Source organism: Haplochromis burtoni, unplaced genomic scaffold (genome assembly GCF_018398535.1).
Source record: "Haplochromis burtoni strain Fernald_Lab_line unplaced genomic scaffold, NCSU_Asbu1 Contig_69, whole genome shotgun sequence".
NCBI classification, from domain to species: Eukaryota; Metazoa; Chordata; class Actinopteri; order Cichliformes; family Cichlidae; genus Haplochromis; species Haplochromis burtoni.
This window is the reverse complement of record NW_024582430.1, coordinates 1,770,101-1,786,639: the sequence shown is the minus strand read 5'-3', so window position 1 is coordinate 1,786,639 and position 16,539 is coordinate 1,770,101. Positions and strand designations below refer to the sequence as shown.

The 16,539-nt window shown below is 45.2% G+C and overlaps 2 protein-coding genes across 8 annotated transcripts; both read right to left on the bottom strand.

The window, feature by feature from the left end:
- Positions 1-4,157: 4,157 nt before the first annotated feature.
- gpn1 (GPN-loop GTPase 1) lies at positions 4,158-10,636 on the bottom strand. Of its 2 annotated transcripts, none has more exons than XM_042221560.1 (13): positions 10,417-10,636; positions 9,888-9,981; positions 9,551-9,657; positions 9,426-9,463; positions 8,378-8,456; positions 8,206-8,300; positions 7,736-7,781; positions 7,504-7,650; positions 7,197-7,279; positions 4,970-5,009; positions 4,803-4,893; positions 4,622-4,723; positions 4,158-4,525 (listed from the first exon to the last, which is right to left on the bottom strand). In XM_042221560.1, exons 1-13 carry the CDS (start codon positions 10,582-10,584, stop codon positions 4,419-4,421), a joined length of 1,197 nt encoding a protein of 398 aa, XP_042077494.1. In that variant the 5' UTR covers positions 10,585-10,636; the 3' UTR covers positions 4,158-4,418. The 2 variants fall into 2 exon arrangements, with proteins under 2 accessions (XP_042077494.1, XP_005924023.1); XM_005923961.3 differs by having other exon boundaries at positions 4,622-4,720; positions 10,417-10,634.
- A 645-nt stretch (positions 10,637-11,281) lies between these two features.
- On the bottom strand, positions 11,282-16,419 carry LOC102300585. 6 transcript variants are annotated; one of them, XM_005923969.2, is made up of 4 exons: positions 16,106-16,414; positions 15,495-15,554; positions 15,324-15,417; positions 11,282-14,967 (listed from the first exon to the last, which is right to left on the bottom strand). In XM_005923969.2, exon 4 carries the CDS (start codon positions 14,913-14,915, stop codon positions 13,701-13,703), a length of 1,215 nt encoding a protein of 404 aa, XP_005924031.2. In that variant the 5' UTR covers positions 14,916-14,967; positions 15,324-15,417; positions 15,495-15,554; positions 16,106-16,414; the 3' UTR covers positions 11,282-13,700. The 6 variants fall into 6 exon arrangements, with proteins under 6 accessions (XP_005924031.2, XP_005924028.1, XP_005924025.1 ...); XM_005923966.3 differs by having other exon boundaries at positions 11,282-14,611; positions 14,663-15,554; positions 16,106-16,419; XM_005923963.3 differs by having other exon boundaries at positions 15,221-15,554; positions 16,106-16,415.
- Between the last annotated feature and the right edge of the window lie 120 nt (positions 16,420-16,539).

The window sequence follows — 16,539 nt, the reverse complement described above, 5'->3', positions numbered from 1 at the left end:
CCAGGAAAGAACAGTTTAAAATTAATGTAATATAGTATTGGCCATACTATATGATGTATTGCTTGTCTTTGTTTAATAATACAGAAGACAAAGACCTTAAAAAATAATCGCATATCGCATCGCAATCGCAATATTGGGGCAAAAAATCGCAATTAGATTATTTTCCATAATCGTTCAGCCCTAGTACTGATGCTGACTCCCTGCTGAGCAGCTGCTTGTGGTACAGTGGGGTGTTCACTGTGTGGAGGAGGCGGGGCCCTGAAGGCTTCACTGGGTGAAGTACAACCTGCACAGGTGGCCAGTACAAGTGCCCACAGCCAAATTGAAATCTCCAGTGGAAGAGTGTGGCGAGAACACAGACCAGCTCTGGCTACAAGTCTGACTATGAGAAAATGATGATCTGAGTCGCTGGTTTCAAGCCTTATTGAATAAAACGTGAAAGTAATTTTGGCCCCACTGCAGTCAGAAAATAAGAATAATTCAGGCTCATCAGCATCATTCAGTTTCTCACAATCAGTTTTAAAAGTATTTTGGTCAAAACGCTTCACAATGGGATGAGGTGACGCCATCTTTTATATACAGTCTCTGCCTCTGTCTCATAATGCATGAGAACTCCTCAGCACTTACACATGATCACCATGTGACCGACTGAAACTGTGGGGTGTGGGTCTAAGCTGCTGCTGTGTTTTTGAATAAAGCTGGAATGCTGCAGGATTCAGATTAAACAAACGTGTTCAATTCATCGACAGGCACCGATGATTTCTTTGTGCCACGAAACACTCGCTCGGCCCTGAATGAAACGAGCTGGAGCGATGTGTCGGCGAGGCATCGTGACCGCAGCCCACTGAGGAAGAGGAGGAGGAGAGTGAGGGAGGGGCGAGCTTCAGGCTGAGGAGAGAGAGCAGCGTGGGCTGAATATCAGCGGAGGCGAGTAAACGCTGCAGGACGAGACTTCCAGAAACTCACCTGGGTTCACCGCCGTGACTTTCACTTTGTGTCGGATCATTTTTCACAGTTTGAGGGAATTTTCAGACTAAAATCAAATCCTCAGATTCTGCCTTTGGGCTCTGCTGCAGGTGAGACACACACGGAGACATCAGCTGCAGACATGTTTGTCTTCGCTTATATATATGATATAAAGGAACAGCGTGGCACACGTCTCACGGGGCTCCTCAGAGCATCCCTCTCCTCTTTAGCCCGGAGGAGTCAAAGAATTTCACCTATGGGTCCATCTGACCTCAGATCGGTTTCTCACGCAGAGAAGACGGCGCTTCCTCTCTGCATGAATGACCTTTAACCTGCAGGTGTGGACGTCACTGCCAGGCCTGCTCCAGCCTCCCTCTCTTCTTAACCTCAGTTGTAGTTCAGGAGCAGTTTCAGGTGTGGCAGAACATGGACCTCTGCATCGTCCAATCACCTTGCACACAGCACTCACCTGACATTCTCCTAACCCCGGGAACCCTACCGATCCCCTCTGGCACCCCTAACTTCTTGCTGCCCTGGATTTCCCAGCTCTGGCTCCTTAAGACCCGATCTGATAACAGAGCTTTTCATCAGACGGGTCGTGACAGGCAGCGAGTCCTGGAGGTGCATGGACTGATCTCCATCACAGAATCACGCCTGTGCTTAATGCTTTGCTGTCTGAAGATCACAGGTTTGTTCCTGCACACAGAGACTTCTCCAGGTTATTTTGATGGCATTGTGCACACGATGACATATTCAAGTCTAGATGTAGTGTTGTTGCAGTTTGGTGAATGTGTGCGTGCTCTCCAAGATTCCACTCTTCCTCCAGCAGTGTATTTTTATTTTTCATGAAACTGAAAATGACCCAGTTTAAACATCTGATAAATAAAATCGAAGAAAAATAACATGTTTATAAAACAATCTATTTTTTTTTTGTGTCCCAAAGTTTGATATAACATCCATGTGGAGCACACGGGGTGAAACACTAAAATTACTTCCACCTGGTGACAGTAGCCCCCCCCCAAGCTAGCATGACTCTGACCAAAATGCTAACTTTGCATCTTCAGAACCCATGGGTAACAGAGGCAGTGTCCATCTTTTATATACAGTCTGCATTGTGCAGGCAGGTGAAGCTCGGTGAAGATGAAACTGGTTGCAGCAGGGTTTGTGATTTTTAAAGTTTTAAAATGAATTTTTAGCTCTTGGTGACCTCACAGCGAGTCCCCTTCAGTCTCATTATCAGTCCACATACTTCTGAACACTCGCAGTTACCGACACACCTGCCGTCAGCTGATTATCCACGTTAGACAAAGTTTTAAATGAGTAACTAACTTAACTTTCCAGGTTTACATGAAAACCTGACAGATTCAGGCCCCCACTCTGGACACAAGCGCCTCATATCTGTGTGTTGGAGTGAACGGCGTCGCCGAGCTGAAAGAACACAAGCTAAACTTGTTTGAAGCTGTCAGTGTTTCGTGCAGGCGTGCCGTCTTCTCTGCGGCTTCGTGCTTTGTCCTTTTGAAAGCTGAAGTGAGTGGAGAGATGAGTCAGACGCTCTTCAGTCCGACCACGCTGCCGGATTTCAACGAGCGCGTAGGCGACAGAAGCGAGCGGCGTGTTGGCAGCTTGGTGGCAGATGGTCGGCGGGCGGACGACCTGAATCCATTCACAGAGCTCAGACATGAATGAAGACAAGCACATACACAACACACAATCCAGTACCTCCAGAAACACCCGAGAACTGCTGTCAAGTGGGAGGTTTTCTTTCCTCCATTCATCCTTTCACATCCTTTATTTTACAAGCACAGTTTGTTGGGAACATGCCGTCTCCTCCAGAGGAAAAACCTTTGCACACTTTTCAGCACCTCTTAATAAATTAAACAGAATCTAAGTCTTTCTGAACAGTAAAAAGCAGAAAAGAATCCACATCTGGTGGTTACCAGCTGTTTACCAGACGCAAAGCAAAACGGTGAGCGTTGAAATGTCCTGCTGTGGAATGATGTCATCGATGACCACAACTGCACTGTCAGATTAAGGCCCTTTTGACCTTTGACACTAACGTTTGTTTTTGCGTTGCAGGCGACTCTATGAGCCTGCTTGCCCTGAGACACTTTCACAAAATCACAATGAAATGTGAAGCAGAATCCTGACCTGCTGATGGAGGAAATGATGGGGTTTCACGCTGGAGCGGTACCACAGGTCATCATGGCGAAGTCTTCAATGCTGTTTGAATCAGCACAGTTTGGATTCTCCATCAGCTGACGCAGAGCTCATCGGAATCATCACTTTAAGAACTGAAGGCCAGTCAGTCCTGAAAACCTCTGAATGTGTCCCCAAGTGCAGTCCCAAAAATCATCAAGCTCTACGAGGACACTGGCTCCCATGAGGAAAGGAAGACCAAGAGTCACCTCTGCTGCTGAGGATAAATTCATCCGAGTCACCAGCCTCAGAAATGGCAAGGTAACAGCAGCTCAGATCAGACACATCTCTACATCAGCTGTTCAGAGACTGTGAATCAGGTCTTTATGGTCAGGACAAAGGAAAAGCAGCAAGCAGGAGCAAGGAGTGGACATGAGACCAGTGCACATCTGTGCTTTGGTCTGATGAGTCCAAATTTGAGACCTTGTCTTTGTGCCACACAGAAAAGGTGAACGACGGTCTCTACATGCATGGTTCCCACCACGAAGCACGGGGCAGGAGGTGTGATGGGGCACATTGAACCACAGCACCCTGCAGCCACGTCATCCCATCATTTATTTAAGACAAACAGCCGACATCGGACTTAGTTTGACTCGTCTGTCCTTTAGTTTCTCACAGAGCTCATTTTGCCCACTGAACACTAGCATCCTGCTAATGCGTGCCGACTGGTCGGTTTAGGACAGGACGTCTCAGGAAGTGCAGTTCTCCGTTATTTCTCTGGACATTTGTGACCATCACAAGAACATCGTCTGTGTTCTCTGAGAACATTTCAAAGAACCTGGACGCTTTATAGCGTCGTTGTTTAGGAGCTCACGGACTCCAGTGCAGAAAGTGTCTGAGAGAGACACGGCAGACTCCGGCTGGTTTACATCACTATCGATCAATCAGCACTCAGTGACCTGTTATTGTTCCGTAAACGTGGAGTTTGTTTCCTGACGTCTGAACAAAGACGGAGCTTCTGGGATCACGAGGTCGAGTCGAAGGCTTAAACCCAGTCCTGATATCAGAGCTCATTTTATTTTACATGCCATAAATCCTTTCAGTACTTTCACAAACAAAGCCAACAGTAATGGAACAGAAGATATAAAAATATAGTTCTCTCTCTCTCTTTGGGAAGGAGCAGCCAATCAGGTCACCTGATCATACAGGAAGTTCAGCCCTCGCTTCGTCGTGTCTGAACCTGTGACGAGGTGCGTCAGCAGTGGAAGATCTGCTCCAGGTAATAGTCTGTGTCCTGCAGAGGGAAACCTCTGAGGTCAGGGATCCTCGGGCATCATACACTTCCTGTTTCGGACCTGAACCACTTCCATCCTCTCCTTCAGGAAGTTTCCGAAGGCTTCGGTCTCCTTGCTCTCCTCCGTCACTGAAAAATCAAACATCATACGTCCGAATGTTTATGAAATAATTTCAGGCTTCTAAGAAAATCAGGAAGCTTAATCCACGCCAACTCTTTCCTCACCGGCGTGGTCGATGTCGTCTGTGTCGCTGTCCACCGCCTCCTCGTCAGGATTACCGCGTGTCATAATGAGGTCACTGGGCCCGGCGATGTCGGCTTCATCTGCCGGCAGGAAGTTAATCGGTCAGTTAGAACTACAAAAACGTAGCATAATAACAGTTTAGCTTCATGGCGCCGGCTCTACCTGTGGACGGCGTGTTCCTCATGTCGACGGCTCCCAGGTCCTTCCGGAGCCGCTCGAGCTGCTCCTGCTGCTTCTTGCTCCGAGCGTCGGTCTGCAGGACAGGAAGTCGGTTCAGACAGGACGACGTGAGGGCGGAGCAACAGGGAGAAACAAAACAAAGCACTCACCAGCTCTTTGCGGAGTCGTTCGTACTCGGGTCGGTAGTCCCTGAGGAAGCAGGAGGAAGACTTCAGTTCGTCACAACAATTTGTTTCCTCCATGAAAAAAAAAAAAAAAAGAACCCAACGCTCAGCGTCGAGCTCCACGACTCAAAAGTCTAGTTTTTATTTTTGAGTTAAATAAAACAACTGTTACTGTTGCTAACCACCACACCATGTCTTACAGACTGTATACTGCTTATGTGGTTATATGGATACTGCAGCAAACAGAGTCCTGTGGTCATTAATTCAAAGTCATTATTTATGGTTTCGTGATGCACGCTCAGTCATCCAGGTCAGGAAATCACTGATTAACCCTTTAAAGCCCACCACAGAACCAAGTCCGCTACAGCTTATCTTTATATTTTTACCTGCTGCAGTGCAGAAGTGTCTTGCCCAAGGACACAACGACCAGGACAGACAGAGCTGGGGATCGAGCTGGTTACAAGATGAGCTTCCCAAACCCCTGAACCACGGTCGCCCACAAAATATTTCTAGGTTTATCCCTCAAAACTTTAAATGCAAAAAGTTGTGCAACATACTTTCCAACTACAGAGAATCTATTCTGAGTGTCTTCATAGTTTAATTTTTGACACTAATTTTCCTAAAGTGCAGGAAAAACAAAATACTTTTGTGCACAACATGCAAAAAAACATCAAAATAAACTAATTCATACAAAAGTGTGATTTAAGCTTATGGCTTTCTGTACAGTTTCTGGGAGGCTTTAAAGTCACACATGACTTTACAAAACTGCAGCAAACCTTTGAAAGGCCTTGTAAAAACTACGTTTCCCAGAATCAACTTTCTGGGATTATTTATGGGTATTTGGCGCCCTCTAGTGGCTGACACCACACGCAGCGTCCTCATATTGCAGACACAAAGGACATTTAATCTCTTTACTATTCTTCATCTTTAATAGAGTCATAACTTATAGGACTTCAAAAAAAACACTTCAGGTAAAAAATAAAATACAAATTAAAAACCTCTCAGCTTTATGAGGACCAAATGTTTTTATAACTCGCCTATTAAAACTGTATTAAAGCTTAAAGGGCGACAGTGGCTCAAGGGGTTGGGAACCGGAAGGTCGCCGGTTCGATCTCCGGGCTCTCTGTTCTGGTCGTTGTGTCCTTGGGCAAGACACTTCACCTGCCGCCTACTGGTGTTGGCCAGAGGGGCTGATGGCGCGATATGGCAGCCTCGCTATCGTCAGCCTGCCCCAGGACAGCTGTGGCTGCAACTGTAGCTGCCTCCACCAGTGTGTGAATGTGAGAGTGGAATTGTAAAGCGCTATATAAATGCAATCCATTATTACTATTAAAGTTTTCAATATGACGGGTGTGGCCTCGCGATACAGGTGTAGCTTGTTAGATTTGTATTGTTGATTGTCATTTATGCTTAGAGTTGTATAATCAATGTTCATGTTGGTAGAGGTTTGATCCTTAATAGTCTGCAAAGGCTTGGTGCGCATTCCAGAGTGTTCTGGCATTCACATCCTGGGAGAGGTCGTACCTGCTCTTATTGTTTTATGGTAGGATAAACGTGGCTATGTCAGTTTTAGGCTAAGTGCCTTTTGTTTAGATGGACCGCTAGACTCCTGGCACCAGCTTTGGGGAGTCTTCACAGGGTCACATCTTGCACTTGCACACACACAGTACTCTGTGTGTATGTAGACGTCATATGTTAATGAACCTATGTATATTCATGTGAATAAAAGGAGTGCTATGGGGAACCTGGCTGAGAGTCTGACGGAGGTCAAGTGGGTGGAACGACACTTGGCTCCAGGCAGGTCTCTGCATGAGTAACACGAAGAGCTTTGCCTACTTGGTGTTCAGTGCTTTTGCTGTGTAGTTAAATTGTCTCGTTCCAGCGGTGGGCCTGTGCTAGACAGACCCAACATAGCTGCTAGCCGCCAGTTTCTTAATCAAGTTTGCTACTGTTGGAGGAGAACTTCACAAAAAAACAAAAACAAAGATTTTACACGTGTTTCATTCAGTGTTGTTGTTGTTTAACTACTTAAATCGTGTCAGGCTTGAGGTTTTATTCTGACGCTTTGAGCAAACAAAGATAACCTCGTGTTTTTCCCCTCTGGTCAAAAAGTGCCTGAATGTTTTAAAACAGCTGTATAGAGTCAGATCAGCTCACTGGGAACTCCTCATGCTACTGATCATGCATCTTATCACCAGTGTGTGTGACTCACCTCTCGTACTCCTTGGCCGCGTCCTCCACCTGCACAAACAGCTCGTCTAATCCACTTCCTGTCACCGCAGACACGCCCACCACCTGCAGGTGCAGAGACTTTATCGCTTTATCCTTTTCTCTAACTTGCTCTGAGCCATCAGTGCGTGAGGTAGTGTGGCTACATCCATCCTTTACATACAGTCTATTTAAAACCCTGTAAGCAGGTAAACCGTCAGCATAGCCTCTCCCTGTGTGCGTCACACAAAGTTAAAACTTTGGGGTTTAAGGATTTGCTAAGGGTCCCGTTTTTCGGCGGTCCCTCTCACCCTCAGGTTGGTGTAGAACTCGTCCAGCACGAGGCTCATGGAGCGCGTCAGGTTGCTCACGTACGAGGTTTCCTGGTTCAAAGCGTCCTGGAAAGCCTCAAAGTCCTGCATCCACTCCACCGCAAAGCTGTGGTCAATGATGTCGGTCTGAAAAAGAAAACCACGAGAGGAAACCCCGTCATCAGAAACAACGAGTTCAGCAATGAGCCGGCAGCACGCCGAGCGTCCTCACCTTGTTCATGACCACGATGAAGGGCAGCTTCGTCTTGTAGAGGATACTGAAACACAAAGAATCAGAGGACTTAAACAAGAACTCTGCTGACTGTCCTGATGGGATGCTCAGGTATATTTAGTGACTCATTTCAGGTAAGAACAAGGCCTCCACAATCCCCTGGCTCTTATTTTGAAAGTCTAGCTGCTGTCGTGTATCCCAAACGGCAGGATGATCGAGGGCTTCTGAAGTATCTCTGCAGCCTGCAGCTGGACTCCAACTCCACCGACTTGGACTGGAGATGGGGAAGGACACGCCCATTTGCTGCTACCAGAACTATGGTGACCAGCGGCGGTCTTAGAAAGTGGAGCTGGAGTCCGACTCCAAGGTGAGAGACTAACGGGAGGAGCAGCTGCTGTAAATCAGACCTCAGAGTCATCACGTCTCACAGAAAACATTAAAATGAATCTGATGTGGTTGGTGTTCGGTACCTGCAGGCGTACAGCATGTTGGACATGAAGGTGACGGGGTTGACGCTGCGGGACGTGTCCATGACGTAGATCACCACACAGGGGAAGGATGACGCCTACAAACGCACGCAGACGCTCTAAACGACTCGTCTTTATTCATAACTTAGACATAAAAGCAGACGAGCAGACCCACCAGAGCTTCGGTGATGATGGTTCCAGACGCCGACCAGGTGAAGACTTCGATCTGACCTGGAGTGTCAATCAGGACGTACCTGGAGCCAGAGAGACACCTGCTCATTCATGCTGTTGTTCAGTATGATGTTTATACGCTGCTCAAAAACATTAAAGGAAACTTTAATCAGGATCAGCTGCTTCGCTGTGAATGAAATGAACAACAGGTGAAACAACACTGAGACAACCCTGAACAGGACTGGTTTTACTGGAGGACATTTTTCCCCTTTTACTGTTTTTCAGGATTTTTGCATTTGGCTGTGGTCAGCATCAGGCCCGACCTGCACATCTTTACACAGATAGTCCGACTCCTGCAGGATGGCACATCCATTAGTGCTATTGAAGGTTTGCCGTGTCTCCCAGCAAAGTCTCGAGAGCATGGAGGAGATTCCAGGAAACAGGCTGTTACTCTAGGAGGGCAGCACTCCTAGTAACAGGAGGAATAGGATGAGCACGACCAGAACTACAAAGAGGCCTCCACTGAGACACCGCTGCGAATGTCCAACCAATCAGACACAGGCGGGGGTCGTTGTCGGAGCCTATGCTGGTGCAGCCTCTTATCTCGAGACTATGCAGGCCGTCCCTAGAGGATGAAGGAACTGATCCATGCACTGCCCCGCATCGCCCGACCTAAATCACTAGAACTCCTCTGCGATGTTACGTTTCTCATCAGGACATCACCCCGGCGCCGTCAGGCATTCATGCAAACACGTGGGGGGATTCAAACTCCCGAGAATCATTTCTGAACTCCTGCAACGAAATCTGAACAAAACGGGCCTGCATCGATTTTTTTACTTTGATTTTGGGGTGCCTTTGAATTTAGCCCTGTGTAGGCGCATCATTTCAATTTCCATTACCCCTAACCTATTACCCTCAGTGAGATCTGCTGTGCTTTAAGGTGTTCCTTTAATATTTTGGAGTGTTGTGCATCACAACCACACACAGGATGCCGCTGGCGTCCCTCACAATCCTTAAAACATTTAGCTGCAAATAAGCAGCTACATACTGACCGGTGATTCTGTCGCTTCTTCTCGATGAACTGCATCACCTGAAGAAAACAAACACAAAGTCAGCATCCGAACTGTTTGTCTGGTGTGAACATTCGTACCGCGAGATGTTGAGATTTGTGAGTCACCTGATCAAAACGGGTGGCGAACAGGTTGAGTGACGTCACGATGCCGCCGTTGGGTCCGAGGCCGTACTGCTTCATCACCTCCTTGTAGTTCACCGTGTCCCTGATGTCTGAAAGCAGGAGGACAGACAGAGAAAACTAACAGACGCTGAAGATGACGTGGAGCTAAAAGTCTTTCCGGCTCCGTTTGAGTCACAAAAACACGTGAAGGTTTATTTGCTTTCGCTGTGATGTGTAATGCGAATATTAAATGCACTTCTGCAAATCCAGCATCACACATCAAGTTTTAAGTTCAGTTTGGTTTGAATGAGTAGCGTCCAGCAAACAGATGGATCCTTACCGATGTTTGCAGGGAAAGGGACCTCGTGGACGGCGGGGTCCAGGTTGATGACATATGGAGGAGATTTGAGGGAATGCAGGTGAGCCGTCAGCCTCTGCAGGAAACAAAAGTACTCAGATTACTCGTGACTGCGGCTCACTTCACAACAGGCAGACAAACAGGAAACACTGTTCATACAGAGGAAATGTTCTGAGGAAGAGGAGGGAAGCTTTCTCTAAGTTATTTTATTAAAGGCTGTTGTAGGATAACTAACCTGCTGCCTCTCCTACCTGACTGAAATCAAACTGATTTTGTTTGATGCTAATGGGTTTGTGCGCGGTTTGGGGGCTTCCTCGGTGTGCCACAGAAAGCTGGTTGGTACCTGAGTTTAAGCTGAAATTAAATAATAAAAAAAGCTCTTCCTCCTCCTCTGATGTAAACCTGCTCACACACCGGTACCTGTCGCTGCTCGTTTATTTACCTTTCGCTCTCCCTGAAGAAGCTAACTCATGCGGCTAGCTGCGTTAGCCGCTAAGGGACCGGGACTCACCTGGACGAAGGTGGTTTTCCCGGAGCCCGCCATGCCGAGCACGATGAGACACACGGGTTTGTCCCCGGCAGCAGCTCCCGGGACCCCGCTGCCACCTGCCGTCGCCGAACTGCCCCGGGTCTCCGGGAAAGCCGCATCAGTGCCGGGACAATCCGCCGCTGCTGCCATGATGCTGGAGGGATATTATAGTAACCGGCTGCCGTCCACACGCAGCCGCTGTCGTAAAATGGAAACGCGGTGTTCAAAACGAAAGGCAGAAGGCAGCAGCGTGTTTAATAAACCATGATGAAAACACAAGGAAACTTTATTAGAATATTTTACAGATAAATTAATATAAATAAAAAAACACATGACTGCAGAGAGTAAAATATTTCTGTGGTTCACGGGTCTTAAAAAATTAGAAATATTACTTTAATTTACTTTATTAGTAACACAGTATATAAATAATTAATCATTTCTATATTATATATATTTCTGTATTTTAAAAGAATATTGGCTTTACTAGTTTTATGTTTTGCAAATATTTTAAATAATTAATTTTAATATACATAACTGGAATTTTCCCATGTATCACTAACACTTCCTTTTTTTTAAAAATTATAAACCAATAAATACTTATTTTTCTCATTATAGTCTAGAAATATTCTGAAATTTTACTTTCCTTGAATAAAACTCTAAAAGAAGTAGATTCTACGTCAAATGAAAATTGCTAGAAGTGTGGTGGATGATTTTCACAATAAGACCTCTGTCGTGTCTCCTTCAGCAGTGGATAAAACTTCAACATATAAACATTTGCATAAAAACAGATTTTAAATGTGTGGATTTTAAATTTTGCCACATGAATGTGAACGAGGTAAAACAGCCAGCCTTTTCAGTCATTTTATTGCAAATGAAAAATGTGAGCATACATGTAATTAAATCTTCAGTGCAGATTAAAAGTACAATACACCATCCATAAGCAAAAGCCTCATAATAATCAGACGATAACACAGTCTAACTCAGACAAGGGCACCAGTCATTCAATATAATAATCAACGTTAAGAAGGAGAAATAATGAGACCAAAAATATGAAATAATAGGATACGACAAAAAAGAAAACATCAAAAGTCAGAGTCAGCTATCAAAAGAATTTAAAACATCAAAAAGTGTAAAAGATTTCTGATTATGGGGCAAAGCAGAAATTCATTTTCCAGTTTAAACCAAAACTACAACAATGAAAGATTTAGAAATCTGACGACGAGCACGTTCAGGAGCTGCAGCTGAGCAGGATCCAGACTCACCGAGCCGTCACTGCTTTTCTTATCTGTAGAACATTGTGATCTGCAGCTGTCTTCTATCCAGCGTTCTGTCCTTGACTTTTTGTTTTCTAAATGAGAAACTCTCTCCAAAATCTGTTCTGCAGCGTTTCACTGCAGGTCGCAGTCGGACGTGAAATACAGCAGTGAGCTCTCACAATCACAGTAAACTGAAACTAGGTCTTCAAATATATTTTACTTGACTGAAGTAAAACTAAAAACACTGCCTGAAATGATCCTGTGCTTCCTTAAGTGAACTTGAGATCGACCCATTTAGATCATTTCATATTTTTATTGTTTCAGTCTAGAGCAGCTTTGCATGAGTCACTATTAAAAATAATCCTTCTTTACCTTCTGCTGAACCTGGATGTAGCCACTGTGATGTCACCCTTTGTTTTCAGCTTGTGGAATTGAACAAATTATTTTACTGTTACAATATAATCTACAGCATTAACAATATAACAGATGGCTTTAAGACGGCATTAAGATGTTTAAACATACAGGCGCCATATTAACCTTTATTCCAGGTGCAGTTATAACTATTTTTATACACATCCTGCAGTTTGTGCTTCTTAAAGAGTTGAAGCTCAGTCAGTTAATTGAAGGTCAGAAGCTTCGTCCGGCGCTAGGTCCAGACCATCTATTGTGTAAGTGACTTAGAGCTACGGAAGGACACGCTTACAAAACATACATGCAATGTTATTCATTATTATCTTTTATTCGTTTATATCCTTTTTATTAAGCTTTGAGTAGTGGCATTTGATTAAAGCATTTATTCAATATATTCCGTATATAGTTTCAGTTAGGTTGTTACACATATGAGAGTGGCTTCTGTCTGGTAAGAGGTCATGAGTTTAGTTGGCGAGGTGAGACAGAGTGCATTTGAGGTCCAGACACACACACATAGTAGGTAGACTCATTTCTAGGTAAGAGTTTGCAAGCTTGTAACTGCATTTTGGAGACGGAGAAAATGTTCTTTTCAAATGTGTCAGAAGTCGTTAACAGAACATTTGTGTTTTTGAAACTTATGCATGTGATGTATCTGCTTGACGCAACAGGGTGCGTAATAATACCCCGATGCTATAAAACAACTGCTTGTGTATTGTTAGGAGGAGATCGATGCTGATTGTGTGACAGCGGAGGAGCAATAATGTCAGTGACACAAACACATTGATGGGACCATGGGCACGAAGTGGGCTGTATTATTACTGTGGGCATAACACTCTTTTGGTTCGTGTTCCTATAGGAAGTGTAGGAATGTGCGCAATGGTGAGATTAGGAGCTCCACTTGTGCTAATTGGGGGCAGAGCAAAGGTTATACCAGAAAGAAACACACGCACATTGGCAGCCAGGCGCAAGAGACACATTTTGGCAAAGAGAGGGACCGAGGGAGCACATGCCTACGACCCTAGGATGAATTCACCCACCTGGATTGATTCCATAGGAGTTCCCAATGAATATAAATTAGCAGACCAAATAGCTTCAGGATTTGAAAGTATGTTCACATGGATAACACCGAATAAAAATGTTGACCGCATAAACTATGTCCATTATAATGTGCTGAGGCTCTCTAACCTGACCAGGGACGCCATGGAGGGGCTCGCGGAACAATTGGGTCCGACCTCGTTGATGGCAGTGCAAAATAGGATGGCCCTTGACATGTTGTTGGCGGAGAAGGGAGCGTGTGTGCCGTGTTTGGTGACCAGTGTTGTTTTGTATCCCTCCTCGATATCTGAAACCGTAACAAGCTTCAAGCTTCATCATTATTCTTTTCACAGTCGTCGTTTGTTTGTATCAGGAGTGTGCTGAGGTATCATCCAGCACTCCTTGTTTGATTGCCAAATTGCATCCGTTTACTAAAGTTTCTAACTGGAGCTCCGCCTCCTTGGACGCTCTGTTAGTGCAGTGACCTCACAGCAGCCATATTATTGGTCACATGATGTCATTAAAAATGCTCCACAAGTCTCCAACAGCACAAAGCTCAGTTACTCACTCAAAAACAATCCATTGTGAACTGTACTCGAGTGAGTACTGACGTCGGGCTCTGCACTCTCTGGCCCAGTGTCCAAACTTGCTGCAGTAAAAGCAGCGATCTTTTTTCTTATTCCTGCGAGTCTGGCTGCTTCGAGGTGGCTCTGGCAGTGCCAGCAGATCTGATCTCCACTCTCCCGGATGAGTCACAGATGGCTGATGTTTTGAGGTAAACGTGCCCTTTAACTCCATGTTTTCTAAAATAAATTTGATCTTGGAAAAAGTAAAAGTTTCCCACTCAACATGATCCTTCAAAAGCTTCGCCACGTGAGGCTGCAACTTATCTACAAGGTGAAGATTAAACAGAAAAGCATTTGCTTCACTCATAGTGGAATTCCACAGTCGGTGGAAACGTTCAGTGAAATCTGTTACCGACTCTCCGGGTTTCTGAAGAATCAACCAAGGGGGCACAAATTCAGGGTCATTCCAGGCTGCATTTTTAATCGAGGTGGCGCACTGTGTGTCGAGCCAGGCCGTCATATCACGAGTACGTCGCCACCTGGCCTCGCCATCCACTCCTGGCAAGTCAAAATGTTCCTTCACATTTTCCCACTTGTAGTTATAAACTAACTTCAGCAACTTTTTGAGCTCAGCAGGAGACGGCTGATACACCATGCAGGTGAAACGCAGCCACCTGTGGAAGTCGCTCGGTGTTTTGATGGCGTCAGGAGCATCTCTTAACAGACCGTAGAGCTCGCCTGGGGTCCATACGGCCTTTATGCCATCCACAAATTCTCTGCCGCTGCTCTGCTTTTCTGCCGTAGACCAGGTCGCGACAGGCGGCTCTTTCAGATGACTTCCCTCGTCCGTTTGCGTGCCTTTTTCCTCAGGCGACTCTTTCAGGAGACTTCCCTCGTCCGTTTGCGTGCCTTTTTCCTCAGGCGACTCTTTCAGGAGACTTCCCTCGTCCGTTTGCGTGCCTTTTTCCTCTTGCGTTTTAACTTGTGGAATATTTGGCGGCGGTTGTAGTACTTTTTCAGCTTCGGGACTTTGGTGCCCCTGAAGGAGCCAGTCATAGTTTAGCCCCACTTGTTGCAGCTCCTTGAATAACTTCTCCTCACTTGGGTGAGGTTGTACCAGTGTCACAGCAGAAGGAAATTCCTTTCGCTGCTCTGGTCTTTTGGGACCTTCAAATGTTTTCTGCCTCAGACGCTTTGAGCTGTTGGACCCCATGATGCTCGCTCTCAGTGTGCAGTGAAGGCTGATTAACACTCCAGGTGTTTATCTGATCACAGAAACAGAATAAATGTTGATCAGTTTTGGAAACACACTCGTGATGTTCAGATTGGCACAGTTAACGGATAAATAAAGGCCGTCTCATCATCATCATCATAACCTGTAACCCCCATCGTGTAAAATGACCAATTAACATCCAGAAAACTTTCATCATGCCTGATATATTATGACATCATCATGACTAATATGTGTGTGCTGCATCTAAAGTCAAAGGTCACTCTTTCAAGGATGCCAATATTCACATTTTGGACGGAAGACGGAGTGAACGACCCTCTTTAGACGGAGGGCGGAGCTTATGACACCGACTGTCTGACGTTCTTATGGAGAACAGTAGAGTTTAAATACCAGGGACTCTCCACCGTTTGGTTTTACAGCTACAGAAGCTTCTCGGATGAAACTTAAAGAAGTCCAGTGGCTTTTCTTTCCAAGAAGCAGATCTCTGCAAAGACCAGATTATGAACAAAGTGACAAAATTATTGGAACTTCCGATTATTGTGTCTTTGAGTGTTTTAATACCTTTGGAAAAGGGCGAAATAACAGTGCAGGGTCCAACGTCATGTGGCTAACAACGAGGAGCTGTGAAGGCAGGACAGAGAGAAGTTATCGCTCTGTTGTTGAACACTGCGCACAAACATGCAAAGCATATCTTATCCCACGCAGACAGCTTTCTGTGAGCACGCTCAACTGAAGCCTTAAACTTGTCCACTACAAACTCAGGCAGTGACAAGTAGTCTGATGACAGCAGCATGAAACTAATTCAGAACATTCGACGCGGTTTGCGATTCAGAGAAGAGAAAGAGGAAGTAAAGGATGCAGATTTACTGAAATAAAGGCACTTACAACCTGCTGTAAGAAATACTACCCCAGTACTCTTAATCGAGTAAGTGAAAAAGTCTGAAGCCACCATTCATTTCTTTTGGAAGCTGTTTCAGAGAGAAACTGGCCATATTTTATCGTACCACCCACGACTCAGGGCAGAGTTCCCCAGTAATTAGCTTCAGTTTCTATGATCTGTAATTATGTTTACCTACAAATACTTAAAGGTCAATTCATATTAATAATTGTACTACAAATAAATGCAAGTCTTTGGTTGGAAACAAAAAAATGTATAGAAATTGCCTTCCTACCTGCACATTTATCCTTTCTGAGGTCCTGATGAGTAAAGTGAGCGAGGAAGTTCAGAGAAGACAAAGGCTGATCTCATCTCAGCGTGAGGCTGGTAGATCCACACGACTGCTGTCGTTTCCTCTTCTAAAACACAGTAACAGAAAGTTTGTCCTCAGAGCGGAGCAGATGTGGACAAGCGTGAATTAAAAAGTGGGTTCGGTTTGGCCTGAAATTTGTCTGTTTGCAGCACGGAGCCTCTGATGAAGACGCCTGCTGGAAAGTTACAGGGGCGGAGCTCGAACTGAGAGGCTGAACCATGAAACTATGAAAGTACAGATATAGAAATGAGCTGAACAGACTTTTGGATATCTGCAGTTCCTTTCATGCATGGTATTAGATTATTCTACTTTTGAGTTAAAAGAACATATTCACTTATTAGTTTATTAGACAAGTG